The sequence below is a fragment of the Odocoileus virginianus genome, chromosome 10 (assembly GCF_023699985.2).
Source record: "Odocoileus virginianus isolate 20LAN1187 ecotype Illinois chromosome 10, Ovbor_1.2, whole genome shotgun sequence".
Classification (NCBI taxonomy): Eukaryota; Metazoa; Chordata; class Mammalia; order Artiodactyla; family Cervidae; genus Odocoileus; species Odocoileus virginianus.
The window spans coordinates 42,662,190-42,680,638 of NC_069683.1; the positions used below are offsets into that span (position 1 = coordinate 42,662,190).

General features: G+C 39.6%; 1 protein-coding gene across 2 annotated transcripts in view; it reads right to left on the reverse strand.

The window, feature by feature from the left end:
* Positions 1–6,394: 6,394 nt before the first annotated feature.
* The window catches only part of CRTAM (cytotoxic and regulatory T cell molecule), a 28,316-nt gene continuing 16,261 nt past the window's right edge, over positions 6,395–18,449 (reverse strand). For both annotated transcript variants that reach the window (XM_020879283.2, XM_070473462.1), the window contains 5 exons: positions 17,153–17,233; positions 14,363–14,446; positions 11,818–11,964; positions 9,635–9,721; positions 6,395–7,282 (listed from right to left, as the gene is read on the reverse strand). In XM_020879283.2, coding sequence (XP_020734942.2) covers positions 7,152–7,282; positions 9,635–9,721; positions 11,818–11,964; positions 14,363–14,446; positions 17,153–17,233 — 530 coding nt within the window. In that variant the 3' untranslated portion in view covers positions 6,395–7,151. The remainder of the gene's footprint in view (positions 7,283–9,634; positions 9,722–11,817; positions 11,965–14,362; positions 14,447–17,152; positions 17,234–18,449) is intronic.

An 18,449-nucleotide genomic window follows, 5' to 3' on the forward strand; every position in this document is an offset into this window, starting at 1 on the left:
AGCACGCCAGGCTTCCCTGTCCAGAGTCTGCTCAAATTCATGTCCATTGAGTCGACTGAGCACATAGCTGGAAAGTGTGGTTACTCTGTAATTCTAACAAATTAAAGTGTCTTGTTCCTTCACTTACATGTTCAATTAGAAGTAATAAATTAGGAATGGGGAGAGACGGCACTCTGAGGACAGAAAGGACAGTCCCAGGAAGTGAAGGAACACAAATGACGTAAGAGATGTTCAGAAAGACCCAAAGCTGCCTGAGGGTACTTTGGTGTAGGCAGCAAGCCACTGTATAGCTGAAAACCCTCTGTGAGAATCCCAGTACTACAGTAAGCATGATTAATTTTCATAATGATGAATTTAAAAAACCCATAAAGAATAGGCCAGTTTAATACTAGAAAAGTAAAAGTCATGCAGTATAGTTTACAAAGGTTTTTATTTAAAATATTAAAATGTTTAAAATTTCAAGGGATAAACTCTCAATCATCCAGAAAAATTTGCTTGTTTAGAATAACCCATCTTGAGAATTCTAGAGGAGTGAAGTTGTGATAAATATATGTTTATACAGACGATGCAATTCAACAGGCAGATGTGCAGAGAATGCTAGCAATGTTCTAGGAGAACTAGTTTGAGCTGGGCGAGTCCGTGGGTGTGTGTGGGGCGTGAATTCTGCCTGCTGGCATCAAAAGCTTTAGGAACAAGATAATCCCATAGGATGGTTCTTAGGAATACAGATTAACAAGTGATGATTGCTTTTCTTCTTCTGTTTTGTTTCCTTGGTTTGCTTGTCTAAAAATAATTTTAAGGCATTTTTATTATGGCAGTTTAAGAACATACAACAGTAGAGAGAAAGGTATAATGAACTCATAGGTAACCTTCCTTCAGCTTCAAGATCAATCTGTGAGTGATCTTGTTTCTATGCATACTGTTCTGTACTCCCAAAGCATTATTTAAAAGTCAGTCCAAGCTGCTATACAGTTTTATCCATAAGTACTTAGGATGCATCTAAGAGACAATTTTTAAATTACCACAGTGGCACTGTCACATCTGAAATAAAATTAACAACTCTTTCATATCGTTTTACACTAAGTTGTGTTCAGAATTTCCAGACCGTCTTCCATGTATCTTTCTGTAATTGGTAAATTTGAATCAGGATCCAAACAAGTTCTACAAAGTGATTTTTTAAAATAATAGCTTTATTGAGATGTAATTCACACATTGCACAATTCACTCCTTTAAAGCACACAGTTCAGTAGTTTTTAGTATATTCATAAAGCTGGGCAATCATCAAAACTATTTAATTCCAGAAAATCTCTCCCAAAGCAGCCATTCCTCATTCCCTGCCCTCGTCTCAGCCATTGCCAACCACTAACTACTTTCTGTCTCTATGGGTTTGCCTTTTCTGGACATTTCATGTAAATGGCATCATAGAATTTGTGTTTGGCTTTTTTTTTATATAGCGTAATACTTTCAAGTTTCACCCATACTGGAGCACATATCAGTACCTGATTCCTTTTTATTGCCACTGTATAAATATACTATGTCTTATTCATTCATCAATTAATAGTTATTGGGTTGTTTCCACCTTTTCACTATCACGAATAATGCTGCTATGAACATTCATGTACAAGTTATTTAAAAAAAAAACTTTTTATTTTGTATTGGGATAGCCTATTAACAATGTTGTGATAGTTTCAGGTGAATAGCAAAGGGACTCAGCCATACATATACATGTATCCATTCTGTTATGAACTCCCCTCCCATCCAGGCTGGGAGGGAGCTACACAGTAGGTTCCTGTGTTATACAGTAGGTCCTTGTTGGTTATCCATTTTAGATAAAGCAGTGTTCATGTACAAGTTTTTATGTGGACATAAGTTTTCTTTCTTTTTTTCCTATTCTCTTAGGCAGTTTTTATCCTTCTAGCTTTATTGAGATATAACTGACATATAGCAGTGTATGAATTTAAGGTGTATAGCTTAATGATTTGACTTACATGTACCATGAAATGATTATCAGGATGAGTTTAGTGAACATCCATCATCTCATAGATATACAGTTAAAGAAACAAAAATATCTTTCCCCTTGTGATGAGACCTCTTAGGATTTAGAACTTTTCATAAAGCAGTGTTAGTTATATTTGTCAAGTTGTATGTTACATCCCTATAGGGCTTACTTATCTTATTACTAAAAGTTTGTTCCTTTAGATTACCTTCATTCAGTACCTCCTTCCTCCATTTCCTTCCTCTGGTAACCACAAATCTGGTCTCTTTTTCTATGGGTTTATTTGTTTTTAAAGTATAACTGACCTACAACACTACGTTAGTTCCTAGTGCACAACACAGTGATTTGGTATCTCTATATACATTTCAAAGCAATTACCATGGTTAATCTAGTTATCATTGTGGCCATATATACCTCAGAATGGAACTGTTGGAGCATATGGAAACTCTCTGTTGGAGTTTTGAAAAACTTCAAGAATGCTTTCCAAAGTGGTTGAAATATTTATATTCCTGTCAGTAATCTCTGGGGGTTCCAATTTTTCTATGTCCTTTCCAACATTTGTTATTGTCTGACTCTTTTTATGATAGCCATCCTTGTGAGAAGTTCTGTCTCATTGTAGGTTTGATTTGTATATACTTATAGCATATTAAAAAGCAGAGACATTACTTTGCCAACAAAGGTCCATCTAGTCAAGGCTCTGATTTTTCCAGTGGTCATGTATGGATGTGAGAGTTGGACTGTGAGGAAAGCTGAGTGCCGAAGAATTGATGCTTTTGAACTTGGTGTTGGAGAAGACTCTTGAGAGTCCCTTGGACTGCAGGGAGATCCAACCAGTCCATCCTAAAGGAGATCAGTCCTGGGTGTTCATTGGAAGGACTGATGCTGAAGCTGAAAACTCCAGTACTTTGGCTGCCTCATTCATACAAAAAGCTGATTCATTTGAAAACACCCTGATGCTGGGAAAGATTGAGGGCAGGAGGAGAAGGGGATGACAGAGGATGAGATGGTTGGATGGCATCACCGTCTCAATGGACATGAGTTTGAGTAAACTCCGGGACTTGGTGATGGACAGGGAGGCCTGGCGTGCTGCAGTTCATGGGGTCACAAAGAGTCGGACACAACTGAGCAACTGAACTGAACTGAATGACTAATGGCGGGGCTTCTCTGGAGTTTCACTGGTAAAGAACTAGCCTGCCAGTGCAGGAGACATGGGTTTGATCCCAGGGTTGGGAAGATTCCTTGGAGAAGGAAATGGCAACCCACTCCAGTATTCTTGCCGGGAAAAGCCCCATGGACAGAGGAGCCTAGTGGGCTTCAGTTCATGGGATCAGAAAAGGACTTAGCAACTGAGCAACAACAATGACTAATGATACTGAGCATCTTTTCATGTACTTATGGTTGTTTTTATTACACAGTGACTTTACAAGTTATTGCAAATGTATTTTAAACTTCAGATTAAAGAGTTTTTATCTGAGCAATCTCTAAAAGTGACTTGTCTGATAATTTCTTGCTTTCCAGTATTAAATGTTCTAGGCTCCAGTTATGCATTTATTGCCCCAACCTGCAATTAACCATTTGAATTTCCTTGTTATATACTTTTTACATATTATACTTGTTATACATTGTTATACATGTTATACAGTATAATTTGCCTTTTTCCCTTGTTCTTTTTCTGGTGTGGTATTGTGTTTCTTATTTTTAGAAGCTGTTTAAGGATTTTACCACTTTTCCCCCAGTCTTTCACTTGCTATTTATTAATTGCCATGAAGCATTTATTTTTTATATAGTCAAAGCTATCACTCTTCTTCCCTCATATTTTTGAATTTTGAGTCATGATTAAGAGATGTTTATTCCACTCCCAGGTTATAGACCAATTAACCTATTTTTTTCTGGTATTTCTATGGTTTCATTTGTATTTTTAAATACTCCATCTCTTTGGATTTTATTTTTGGTTTATGATGTCTTTATCAAGTTTTGCCTTTTCTATATGGCTGCCCAGTTAGTAAAACGTTGATCTTTTCTTTCAAAAATCATTTGAGATACCACCTTTATCGCATATAAAATTTTTATTTTACAGCATCAGTATTAATACATTTTCTTCTAATTGCTGCTTATTTTATTATGAGATGAGGTGACAGAGTTCATCAAAAGCTTTTCTATGTGTTTTTCTTCAATAGCAGTGCCTGTGTGCATTATTAGCTGTAAAGTTAAAATTCTGTATATCCAGTTACCAGGATGTTCTCAGTAAGTAGACCCAGGATTTAGTGGTCTCTATGCCATTGTTTCTTAAACTAGTACAGGAAGAAACTAGTACTCTTATCTCATTTAGCCTTCACACTAATCCTGTTTGGTGGGAATTTTTATCCCCATTTTACAGATGAGGAAGCTTAAGATGCAGGAAGTTATGCTGTGACCAAAACCAACTAACCACAACTTGGGAATAAAGAATTATGGAAAAGCAAAAGAAAGAGAGCACACCCCCCATTGTAGAGAATAATATTTAGGGAATTCCCTGGCAGTCCTGGGTTCAATACCTGATCAGAGCTAAGATTCCACAAGCTGCAGCATGGCCAAAAAAAAAAAAAAAAAAAAAACAGTAAAGAGTAATATTAGTTATTGATTTGATGTTTATCTCTAGTCAGAGGGGTAGCTTCATTTGAAATTTTCATCTGGATCTCTGAGGCTTAGTGTCCTTCAAACCACACTGAAAGTCACAGAGTCTAGTATTTTTCTAATGGGACACAATTTTTATTTCACAAATCAGGGCCTGGCTCAAAAGAGGTATCCTATCTTAATTAAAAAATGTGACTAATTCTTTCAGGGGATTGCAAAAGATCTGGCAGAATTATTTTCTGTGTTTAAATGTCAATACAAGGTGCTTCCACAAAGCTAAGTCTCTCTACAGTTAGGCAAGATATCTTCTTAAAAAAATAAACTGAGGCATTTGGGGAGAATATAAAAAGTTGTTATTGCCTTAGTTTTGGTTTGCTTCTATGTGAAAATGAGATGTAGCACAGAAAAGGTGGGAAAAAATTATCATATTTGAACAGGTCTAGAGTAATGGTCTGGAGAAGGCAATGGCACCCCACTCCAGTACTCTTGCCTAGAAAATCCCATGGACGGAGGAGCCTGGTGGGCTGCAGTCCATGGGGTCGCTAAGAGCCGGAAACGACTGAGCAACTTCCCTTTCACTTTTCACTTTTATGCATTGGAGAAGGAAACGTCAACCCACTCCAGTGTTCTTGCCTGGAGAATCCCAGGGACAGGGGAGCCTGACGGGCTACCGTCTATTTGGTCGCACAGAGTCGGACACAATTGAAGCGACTTGGCAGCGGCAGTAGCAGAGTAATGGTCAGTGATGACAAATTTGCTCATGAAGGCATTATAGGAAGGAAAAGGGCTTCTCTCTTAGTAGGTGCAACACTGTAAAAATAGAATTGCATTTCAGCTAGATCAAAACGTTATTATAAATATAGCAAAGTACCATGATTTCACTTGGGGGAGGTAACAGGAAATTATGTTATTGGGTTAAAATTAGTGACCTTGTGAATCACTAGCAGTTCAACTGTCCTCTTCCTCTGAGGGGAGCCTCCCTATTTGATGTGTACTCAGTCTGTTGGGTAGTAGGATTTTTCTCTCTGTTATTTTTACCTAATGAGAGATGCTCGCAGTCAGAGAATTTTGGTTTGGTTTTTCTTGAGTCATTTGAAAAGAAGTAAAATAAGCATCTTTTTGACTTAATCCCCAAAAGGTAAAACTAAGAAGGATAGAGATTTCTTATTCTTTAGCTCCATTTTCCAATGAGCAGAAACAAGGAAACATGAAACACTACCTTAAGTTATATGTAAGGAATAAGATAGGATCCTACTCCTGCCTAAAGAGTCATCATGTCAACTTACAATGGTTTAGAGCAGCGGTCCCCAACTTTTTTTGGCACCAGGGACAGGTTTCATGGAAGAAAATTTTTCCATAGACCAGGGAGATGGGGATGGTTTTGAGATGATTCATGCTCATTGCATTTATTGGGTAGTTTGTTTCTATTATTATTACGTCAGCTCAGATCACCAGGCTTTAGATCCCAGAGGTTGGGGACCCCTGGATTAGAGGCGAAAGCACTTCATTCTGTCCTTATGCCTTTCAGTAATTTTGTGACTGTTTTTAAAAAAATTATCACAAGAAAAAAAATCACAGCTGGATCTGGCCTCTGTAACATACAAACTCATAAATTTTATGTGTGGTAGAGCAGTGCAGGGAGAGGTGGGGACTGCAGGTGGTATTATTTTAGAAATAGTTTATTCAGACCCAAAGAATGAGACATGTCATAAATGTTTTCACACATTTTCATGTGTAAAAGCGAAGGGAGGAAGTACACCTTGGAACAACTACTAGAAACACAAATACATAGTCAGCTCTTTATTAAATAATTTTTAAAAAGCATAATCAGTCATCAAGAAATTCAACTCATTATTTTCTTTTGTACATGTCTTTGTAATGAAGTGTCCTGGTAGAAACATGGTCTACCAGGTCAACAACTGTGATTTAGCAAGACAATTCTAAGAACATGGAATCTTTGGGTCTGCCTTGAACTACCCTTAGGTCTTGGGGCATGATCTTTGGGACCTTCATGTTCATCTGACTCATTCAGGACTTCTTCCTGACAGGGCATGAACTGGTTACAGCTGCTTCAAGTCCATCTTGAAAGTCAGCTCGTAGGACTAGACACCTTCTTTGGGTCCTTTTCATCCCAAAGATCTTTATTTGGAAACAAGAAAGAAAGATTAAAAAAAAAATTTTTTTTTTTAAAAATGTTTAAGTAGTTCCACTGGAGCCCAGCATCTAAAATCTGTTTCCTTTACAGTAAGAATGTTAGCTGATCACATTGACCCTGATCCCAAAGCTTAGTAGAATCCTCCCGCTCTGAAGTAGTGTCAGGCATAATGAGTTCTCTTCTTTTAAACTACAAAGCTTTATGTCCATGGGTTAGTCCTCACTTCTTGCTCTGAGTCCCGGGGTGGTTTACCACCGGGGGACGCCAACTTGCATTGCACTCAAAGGCCGTTTCTCTTATGACGGTAATTAAGTGCCTTCCCACAGGCTGCTCCATCGAGGTGAGGATGAGGCTGCCCTGAAATCCTATTTTCTGTTGCAAGGCTCCCTACACGATGCTTTCTGGTATATGAGACAGCTCTCCTTTTAATTTTGAAGGTTGTGCCTTTTCCTTCGTCTTTGTTTTTGCCTCCGAGTACAACTGTGTGATGTAGTTTATGCAGCTCCTAGAGCGGGAAGCTGAAAGAAAAACGTGGCAAACCCAAACAGTTAGTTTGAACATTGTTGCGCCCATTTATTTAAAACACACGGATCGCCTTGTGGTATTTGTAGGTCTGAATGTTAATGTCTTAAAAAACTCAAATCTGAAATTCACTGCTGTGTACACATGGTCTTGAATGCTCCGTTACAGCCTAATTTTCAAAAAGCCTTATGTAAACATTATGCTCATAAACCTGAAATAAGGTATATAGACATCTCTGCTATCAAATAACAGATGTGTTGCTGGAAAAAAATACATTGCCTTTAACATGATTTCATGCTGAAAGTAAAAGGACTTATGGGATAAGAGGTTTGGGGCAGCTCACTGAAAACTCATGCAGTTCTGTACACGAAGTGTACAGAAGTGTCTCCAGAAGACAATGAGCAGAAATGATAGAGTTGAAATGCTGGATTTGAGGGAGCTGAGGGAAGGAGGATCAAAGTGGGGCATCAGACCCCTGGAGACAGTGCAACCTCCCACAGCTGTGGCAATCGTCCCACCCCAGGGAGTATGTACTGGGGCAGGGGACAGACCTTTCTGGGTAGGGAGTCCTGCGTGCACAGACTTATTCTATTTTTTAAATTTTTAAAAAATATTTTAGTGAAATATATTAATAGTTGATTTATAATGTGTTAATTTCTTCTACGTAAATGCTCATTTTAAACTTTCTTAAAGGTGAATTAAAGGGCTTCTGCTTGCCCAGCAGCTGAACTGAGGACTTTTCCTGCTAAAGGTTACAATTCTACTCCCACTGTTGTTGTTATTGTTGTTGTTTTTTCTGAAATTTTTATTTTGTATTGGGGTATAGTGGTAAAGAACCCACCAGCCAGTTCAAGAGTCGTAGGAGACACAGGTTTTATCCCTGGGTGCGAAAGATCCCTTGGAAGAGGAAATGGCAACCCACTCCAGTGTTCTTGCCTGGAAAATCCAATGGACAGCGGAGCCTGGTGGGCTACAGTCCATGGGGTCACAAAGAGTTGACACAAGTGAGCAACTGAGCCCGCACATTGGGTATACCCAATTCTCAATGTCGTGATGGTTTCAGGCGAACAGCAAAGCTACACCCACTGCTCTGTTCCCCTTGCCTAATGGGTATAGGAAACAACGCCAATTACACGTTATACTGACGTCATAGAAACACGTGTTGCAGTGTAGCAGCCTGTAGGCAGCTGCCCCACATTTCCCCTCCCACCCTGGGTCTCACACACCCCGCTCACTCGTGCCTCTCTTCCTAGTACTACAGCTAGTCTTTCTTTCCATTTCACACCTTGCTAGGTCAAAACAGAAAAAAGCCAGAGGTGTTATAAAAGAAATGCTTCTTATAAAACCTCAAGAAAACCAATAGCAACTAGTGGCAAAGCTCACTGCATTGTCTTGCAACTTTGGGCAGGTGGAATAAGTTAATTTACACGGAGGAAACAGTGGTTGGAAGGTATAAGATTCTTGCTGTGCTATATTCCTGGCTTTTGTCTACTTTATCTTTGTCAAGAGTACACACACACACACACATGCACACACACACTGAATCTCCTTTTAGATTTCTCTTTTCATATTTTGCTTGAAGAACTGCAATAAAGTAATCCAAAAGACGTGAAACATTTCTGCTTGAATTTGTTAAGCCTCATATTCATTTGTGTGAGAGCTAAGTCGCATCCGTCATGTCTGACTCTCTGCGACACCCTGGCCTGTAGCTTGCCAGGCTCTTCTGTCCATGGGATTTCCCAGGCAAGAATACTGGAGTAGGTTGCCATACCTCTGTCCAGGGGATCTTCTCCACCCAGGGGTGAAACTGCATCTCTCCTGTATCAGCAGGCAGGTTTGTCTGTTTGTTTTTACCACTAGTGCCACCTTGAAAGCCCTATATTCATTTATTCCATACAAATTTATCAGACTCTCCACTTATGATGTGGCAAGCCCTATGCTAGGACCTGAGGATACACACAGAGTAGATCCAATTGCTCACCACCTGGAGGTGTATTGTGGTAGATGGATTAACACACCAAAAATGACAGTCTGGTGGGGGAAGTTCTTCATTGGTAAAGCTGTATATAGGATGCCGTAGTGCACAGGAGGGGTATACAGCCCAAAATGTACCTGTGTGTGACAGCAAGGACTCAGGGATGGCTTCCCAAAGGGGCTTACATTCAGCTATGTGAACTTAACTGCTACTTTTTGTTTTTTTAGGTGTATTTCCTTAAGTTCTATGAAATGATTCAGGTGATTTGCTTTTTCTTGTGCTAAAGATCAAACTTTGATTTTTCCTTTCCTCATGAAAGGCAACAAGTTAATGAACCTCATTTTTCATGTCTCAGGTCCCATAGTTGACTTACTTTGGCCATTTTTCTCTTGGGATGATGTTTCTTCATTATTTGACCTCGATCTGTAACTTTCTAGAGTGTGCTCTGAAATCTCACTTTCTGCAAGAAGAAAAAATTGTTATTGATTTCTGGTGCCATGGACATCATCTGTATTTAGAAATGTATGTTTGAGTAAGATGGTACCTGTTTTTATGCAATAGTAGACTTACCACTTTGTCCCCTGTACCTCATTACTTGTTAGTTCAATAAATCATTTTTTAGTGTTTACTGTGATTCCTACAGGTACTGTGCCATGCAGTATAAGAGTTGCAGAAGTCAGATGACAGCATATTAGAATCAAATATTGTCTTTTTGGAAGAAACAATTCCAGTAACACTTAAAGAAGTATGGTAGGGGAGGTATCAATGAGAGATTTTGAAACAATACTGTGGCGATTGCCTGTTGTGTGGGTACAACTGGAAAGCCAGATCCTATATGTAGGTCTGTTTATGATAAAAATGTTAGTCCATCTGAATATCTCAAAAGATATACTAAATTAGGAAAAGCAATACTTAAAATTTTTTTCCAACTTTTTATTTTGTATTGGGGTATAGCTGATTAACAATATTGTGATGGTTTCAGATAAACAGTGAAGGGACTCACTCAGCCATATATATACATATATCCATTCTCCCCCAAACTCCCCTCCCATCCAGGCTGCCACATAACATAGAGCAGAGTTCCCTGTGCTATACAGTGGGTCCTTGCTGGTTATCCATTTTAAACATAGAAGTATGTTCATGTCCATCCAAAACCCCCTAACTATTCTCTTCCCCGCATCCTAACCCCTGGCAACCATAAGTCCATTCTCTAAGTCTGTGAGTCTCTTTCTGCTTTGTCAGTGAGTTCATTTGATCGTTTGTTTTTAGGTCCCACACGTAAGGGATGTCATATCAAGTGCTTCACTGTGAAGGTGTGCACTGACTCCTTCTCTGGCGGGCTGACTTCACTCAGGACCACCCTCTCTAGGCCCATCCAAGTTGCTGAAGTGGCCTGAGTTCATTCTTTTTAACGGCTGAGTAATATTCCATCATATAAATGTACCACGTGAGAAGCAACACTTGTAAAAGGGTCAGAGCCATTCAAAGATGCATTAATAGTAGTTTGCCATAGAACGTAATACGTTCTCTGTCATTGAAGGTGTATGAGACGTATATGGCTAAATCATCAGGGTTCAAGAGTACCATCATGCAAGTCACACGTATAATTTACAATTTTCTAGTTGCCATCATAAAAAGTAAAAGGAAGCAGGTGAAATTGATATGTTTTATTTAGTAGATTCAATGTATTGTTATTAGACATATTCTTGTGTGTGTGTGTGTGTGTGTGTGAACTGAGTCTTCAAAACTGGATGTGTATTTAATCCTTACAGCACCTCTCAAGGATGCCTAGCCACAGTTCATGTGCTGACTAGCCATATTATGGCTACATTGTATTGAATAGTCCAGGTCTAAATAACCACTCAGAATTAAAGAAGAGATTTAATCTTGGCACACATTTATGGAATGAACAGAGCAGATTGTTATTCTGGATAACTTCTAAGGTCTCTTCTGTCTCTGATGTTGAGTCTATATATTTTAATAGGTATCTTCTATGCCAGCTAAATAATTTTGTTTTTGTTTCCAATGATAACTTTTAAATCGGAATGCTTAGGAAAAATTACGAACATGTGGTTGACAGAAGCTGAGTGCATTCTTACAGAGTAAGAATGGGCCCACAAATAGTCTATCATATTCAACCCTTGACTGGTCAATCAGTCCTAGAATAGGAACTCCTTTAGGACAGGGGTTTGGTCTGCCTCATTGGCAGATGTGTTCTCAGTGCCTGGAAGAGTACCTGGCACATGGTAGGTGTTCGTTGAATGCTTATTGAATGAATGGATGAATATGCGCTCTATTTGGTACCCTTTTGTGAATAGAAGCATCCACAATTTAATGCCATTTCCTAGAGCTACTCTAGTTTCTCTTGGTCATGCATTCTTTGACTATAATCCCTGGAAATTCACATCCTGCTCAGACAGATGGTATAGCATTGAATGGTACACTGCTCAGATGGTACAGCATTGAATGGAAGAGCTTTAATTGACAGAATTTCGCTTTGGGCTGGCCAGTGGCTTCAGCATCTTGGAGCCTCTGCCAGGCTCTCTGCCCACTCACCTTTCTTCCATATCACATGTGCTTTCCGGAGTTTCATGATGAAGAGCTGGACAATGATGAACAGTATGAATATGAGGAAGGACACGAGGATCAGCAGCAGGACACCGCTCTTCTTCTTTGTCAGTCCCCCATACTGCCGATTTGCTTCTGCAGGGAAAATGCAAGGGCTTTAGACAGGCTGAGGGGTTTTTTGATCACTGAGGAATATATACAGTATTTGCAAAATATTATGAAGGATAATAGCTGAGAGGAAAAGATGAGGGAGAGCTTTACCCTAAAGGTAAAGAGAGTCACATTATTCATTCTCTGAAAATAAGCAAACAGGAATATAAACAAAGCAATTTCATGGGATGACTTGAAAAAGGTTTTCAAGTTACATAGATATCAGGCTACTTATTTTTCATTTCTAGAGGAAATGTGAGGATACTGAAGTATAGTCAGAGGGTTCAAATTAGCTGTAAGGAATGGAGTTTTTAGCAAAGTGTAGTTAAGTAGCAAGGTAAGTTACTAAGGAGTTTGAAAAACTCTGCAAATGAAATTTCATTAATATTGGCTAGGTTAAATGTGGTCCTCCGTAAAGGCATCTGGAGATAAACCATATGAATTCTTAAAGATCTTTCTAGTACTCTGATTTTTGGGGCTCTACATTTGCAGAATGTCATTCAAGGTCCCCTTCATCTCAACTAACAAGCCATTAAGGAGTGCAGCTACTCAGAGAAAACTGTGCTTGGAGCTGCTAAGGCACTCCTATGATTTAGGGAGTAGTTCTCTCTATATATAAACAAAAGAGGTTAATAAAAACAAACAGCAGTCCCAAGAAAACCATTATTGAAAAAGACACTGTGTTCACTGCAGCACTATTTACAATAGCTAGGACATGGAAGCAACCTAGATGTCCATTGAGAGATGAATGGATAAAGGATTTGTGATACATTATATATAGATATAGATATAGTGGAATATTACTCAGCCATAAAAAGGAACACATTTGAGTCAGTGCTAATGAGGTGGATGAACCTAGAGCCTATTATGCTGAGTGAAGCAAGTCAGAAAGAGAAAAACAAATATCATATATTCACACATATATATGGAATCTAGAAGGATGGTACTGATGCTTCTGTTTGCAGGGCAGCAGTGGAGATGCAGACATAGAGAACAGGCCTATGGACACAGTGAGGGGGGCACAGAGAGGGTGGGACGAATGGAGAGAGTAGAGTGGAAACATATACACTACCATATGTAAAGCAGATAGCCAGTGAGAATTTGCTGTTTGATTCAGGGAACTCAAACCCGGGCCCTGTGACAACGAGAGGGATGGGATATGGTGGGCGGTGGGAGGGAGGTTCAAGGAGGGGACATATGTATACCTATGGCTGATTCATGCTGATGTGTGGCAGAAACCAACATAGTATTGTAAAGCAATTATCCTTCAATTTAAAAAAACAAACATCAGTAAGATAACTGTGCCAGATTCTAGACCCACGTACATTAGTATAATATGTGTTCGGGGGTTCCGATGCTGGAGTGGTCCCTGAACTGGTCAGGAAAATGTTCGGTGAGGATGCTGGTCTTGAAGGAGGGGTAAGGAGAAGAGTAATGTGGATTTCCTTTCATCGGGGCAGTTAGGGCAGGGCCATCAAAATGAGACAGAAAGTTATCAGAGAAAAATGTGTATTCTGGTCCGGACATCACAGAGACAGGACCGCAGAGGCAGTGGTAGAGAGCAGCTGTGGAGGGCTGAGGCTCAGGCTCTTTGCTGTGAATGGTGAGCCATAGAGGGGTCTGATCATTGGTGTAGAGGGTGCAGAGAGGCGTTTTGATAGTAGGATACTGAAAAATCGCAGCAAGAGGAGAAGTTGACATTACAATACTTTATGCAGGACGTGATGGGGGCCTGCATCAAGGAGGTGGCGGTGCTTGCGGGCAAAAGAGAAGACTCAAAACTCTTTGGGAACGTGTTGATTTTATATGTGTGTGTGTCTATACACACACACACACAGAAGGGAAGGATGAACCAAGGTTTTGGGCCTGTGTGATGCTTTGGGCAAGTTGATTTTTGTGGGAAAAGGTGCTGTTCAGTTTTTAGCCATGTTCGGTTTGAGGAACTGGCAGAAAATTCAGCCAGAGATATGTGGGAAATGGAATGAAACAGGGATTCTTGCTCAGGAGAATGTTCTGGAAATGCAGGTATGGAACTCTTCTGTTTGATGGCAACAGAAAGACTCTTGGGAAGGGGGAAACTCTTTAAGGATTAAGGCAATAACCAGGGATGGAGAAGTAGAATCAAATCTACATAGAAGTCAGAGAAGGAGGGGACGTGAATGAAGGGACACCAGGAGGAGTGGTGAGCAGAGTAACAGGACCAGACAGCAAGTCAGGGAAGCCAGGGAGATGACTAGATCAAGGGACAGGTCAAGGGATAAGGGAATGCTTAATCAATCAAAAGGCCGAAAATAATGAGGACTGAAAAAGTCTACTGGATGTATTGATTAAGAGGTTAAAACATCAAGTGTCAGTTCTAAATAAATAAGTATTGGGGCCTTACCAGTGGCCAAGTGAGAGACTTGAGTGGTTTGTTCTTCCTCTTCCTTGTCAATCTCTGACGTACTAGAATCTTCCGTTACTGCAACTAAGATGAAAGACATGAGATATACATATGACAGTGTATGTGCTATGTGGTGTATATGCACATATTCATCACAAAGCACCTTTGGAAACCAAACTGAATAATCCTCATTCAAAACAATATCACTTTTGAACTACTGACTTCTTCCAAAAATTGTTGCAAATGGTCAGGTTCACTTTTTTTAAAAAGAGTCACTCAGTTGTGTCCCACTCTTTGCGACCCCGTGGAGCCTGCCAGGCTCCTCTGTCCATGGGATTTCCCAGGTAAGAATACTGAAATGGGTAGCCATTTCCTTCTCCAGGGGATCTTCCCGACCTAGGGATGGAACCCGGATCTCCTGCATTGCAGGCAGATTCTTTACCATCTGAGCCACGAGGGAAGATCTTCTTATTCGAGGTGAATGTTTATTGAACACTTACTCTGTGCCAAACCTTAAAATGACCATTTGGTATATATTACTTCTCACTATAGCTCTGAACAAACAGGTTTCAAGACGCTAATTGTCTCAGTTCTATAGCAGATAAGTGGCAGAGCCAATATCAAAACTCAGAATCCCAAATTTAAAACATTATTTTATATTTCCTCCCTGAATTAGGTCTATTAGTTGAAACAGTTTTAGGATGCTTCAGGACTGAATATTGAAGAATGGTGCCCCAAGCCTGATGAATAGAAACCCTACAACCTGAAATGTACAAAGCAGTGATTTTTATGTTGAAAATCGTCTCAGTTGCCATTCAGCCCAATGCTTACTTCTTCCTTAGAAATAGGGTGTACTATGATGATTTTTTCGAAGAGAAATTATAAAAGTAAGAGATCCTTTTTTTCCCCCGATTTTGTTGTTTATTTTCCCTGTCCAACCCCCGCCCCATCTGCACTCTTGGTTTGTAGCCCATTGCACAGCGCCACCATGTGGGCCCTGAGGGGAATGAAACCACCTCCTCTATTGAAAATGGCTATTATTAACAGTAATAAAATCGTAGAAATTGAAAGCTGAAAGGAATTTTAGAAACCACATTTCTTAAATCTTCTGTTCTATATGAAAAAGCAGAGGAGAAAATTGAGTTATTCAGTAGTGGTGTAAGCCGATTTAAAGACAACTAGATTCTAAACACGTTTAAAAATATTGGATTATTTAAGCAAGGGATGTGGCTGTTCCACTTCATAATATTTTCAATTTCCATCTCCCCACAGAAAAAGTATATATGTATGTATGGTACATATGTATTTATCAGTGCTTAAAGAACCTAAACATTTTACTTTTAAGTATTAGTGAAGATAAACATTTTAAAAATGTGATCTGATACTCAGAACTATGGACATGATAGTAATATGAAAGCACTTCTCCCACCACAAAATTTTAGAGAGACTCTATTTGAAACAGAAAGAGGATATGTGGGGATTCATGCCTTTCTGAATGAGGCTTACTGTCTTGTTCAAAGCACCATGACAACTGCATGCACTCATTCATTCATTTGTCCATCCATTCATTCACTCACTGGATTTTGTGAGTACCTGCTATTGGCAGGTATCAAGCTAGGTAAAATACAAAGATAAGTTAAATATGTGATTATTGCCCAGAGTTAATCATCCAGTGATTCACTGTTTAACAAAGCTGGGATTATAATCCAGGTTTTCTAAATTCTCCTTCATTTATAGTTCAATCCTGTCATCAAAAACTGAGTTCTTAGATATATTTTAATACTCAGAATGTTACATGTCTATACTTCAGAGGTGTGTACAGTAAGGCTGAAAAATACGCATTTTTGCTTCTCTGTGTGTTTTTTGTGTTTTTTTGTTTTTACAAACCTCACTAATGATAGAAAAGGAAATTAAAAAAAAAAATGCATATGGCAAGTTGAAGAAACAAAACAGGAGCTTCCCTGGTGGCTCAGTGGTTAAGAATCCGCCTGTCAGTGCAGGGGACACGGGTTCGATCCCTGATCCAGGAAGATCCCACATGCCACGGAGCAACTAAGTCTGTGCACCACAGCTATTGAGCCCAGGCTTTAGAGCCCTGGAACTGCACCTCTGAGCCCACAGGCCTCAGCTACTGCAGCCCAAGTGCCCTGGAGCCTGCGCTCTGCAGCAAGAGAAGCCCCCGCGATGAGAGGCCCGTGCACGGCAGCTAGAGAATAGCCCCCACTCACTGCAACTAGAGAAAGCCTGTGTGCGGCAACTAAGACCCAGCACAGCCAAAATAAAGAAGTAAAATTATAAAAACAAAACAAAGCTATCTGAGTTCTTGACAACCAAGTAACTGATGAGCCTTCCAGGGTGATTTTGTTATTCAGTGACAACAGCAAATCCTGCATTTGTGCTTTGCTGTTATCAAGTCTTTATTTTGTGTTTGGTCTGTTCTAGATGGAAAAACAAAGAAGTGAGCCTTTTATAAATGAATTCAACCTTGTCTTTTACCACAGAGGGATTCAGATGTCACAGTTGTGTGTGCATGCATGTGTGTGTGTGTGTGAGAGAGACAGAGTGAGAACTTAAAAGGTGTTAGTTACCCTGAAGCCCCTCCCACTAACTAAACTCTCCGAATATGGTGCTTCTCCTGGTCACCATAAAGCTGGAGCCAGTTGGAAGGAGCCTTATATGGCTTTATTACAAATTACAAGAAAAAAACCTTCTTGAAACTTAGAATGGGAAAAGTGACTTTCCCAGAGAATCATGATTTTTTTTTTAAGTTTTAATGTTTTTGATACTTACCAGTGCTATTGGGCTGCTGAGGGTCTTGAGAGGATAGAGAGCTCGTCTCCAGGGCAGCTGAAGTTGTCTCTTGATCAGCAACTAGGAAAGGGGAAAAACAGAATTCCGCAACTACAGAGAGCAATTTTATCCACATTGTGTTCAGTACAGCAGATTGGAGAATATGCTTGTCTGCTACCTGCTTGTGGAGGTTCTGCCGAAACCTCAGAATTAGGTGTTCTGCAGCCCTTGTGCTGGTGTTTGAGTCTACATCCCGCTGATTGTCCATCTGCTAAACTGCCTGGCTTAGAAGCGTAGCAGGCTGGACCTCTGTGGAGCGGTGCATTGGGCAGTGGTGGGCAAAGACTGTTCATCTCTATCTGTATCTACCTATTAATACTTGTCAGTCTCTCTGTCTGTCTACTTAATCGCTTATCTACCTGCCTGTTTATTAGGTGGCTTTGGAGTCAGCGTCAGAGTGGGCTGAATTCCAGTGCTGCTCCTTTCCTGCCACTGATTAAGTTTGGACCAGGTCCCTAATCTCTCATATGCAAGGCTTTCCCTTACCTGTAAAATGGAGATACTAATATCTTTTGGAGTTTTTTGGTGAGGATAAATGATTTCATTTGTATGACACGTGTAGCCCCAAACCTGACTATTCATTAAGAGGCTTACTAAATGCTATTGTGGACTATAAAAGCAATGGTTAGGAATGTATCTAGAGGTTCAACTTGGCATAGGTTTGATCAGTCAACAAACAGGCCTGCAACCAGGAAGCTTATAAAAACAATACCTATTAATTTACAAATATGGCTACTGATCTGTAATATCTTTATGGAATCTGTGAGTGCTTTTCAGTCTTTCATTTAATCAAAGGATTTTCCTGTGGCTTTGTAAATTATTTTCTTAGTCAAACACTAAATATTTAAAACTATAAAAATGCTTGAATCACATGCCAAGGGCTCTGAGAAGAGAAGAACCACTAAGGAGACACTAGAGAAATAGTAAAACAGATCAAGTGAGCTCTGTGGCCACAAAGAGGCCAGAGAAAATTGAAGAGAGGAGAAGTTGCCGGCAGTGAAAAGCTTGAAGACAAGTCAAATAGAAGAGCTGGAAGCAGATCACAAGATAAGGATAGTGTGGCAACTACTGGGGACACAGAGAATAAAATTTATCAATAATGATTAAGATCTAGAATAATGTATACTATGTGAGTTCATATAATTACACAGTTAAGTACAAAACAGGTTATGTGTATATGACTATATTCTATACACATTGTATATATTGTGTGTGTATATATATGTATATATATACA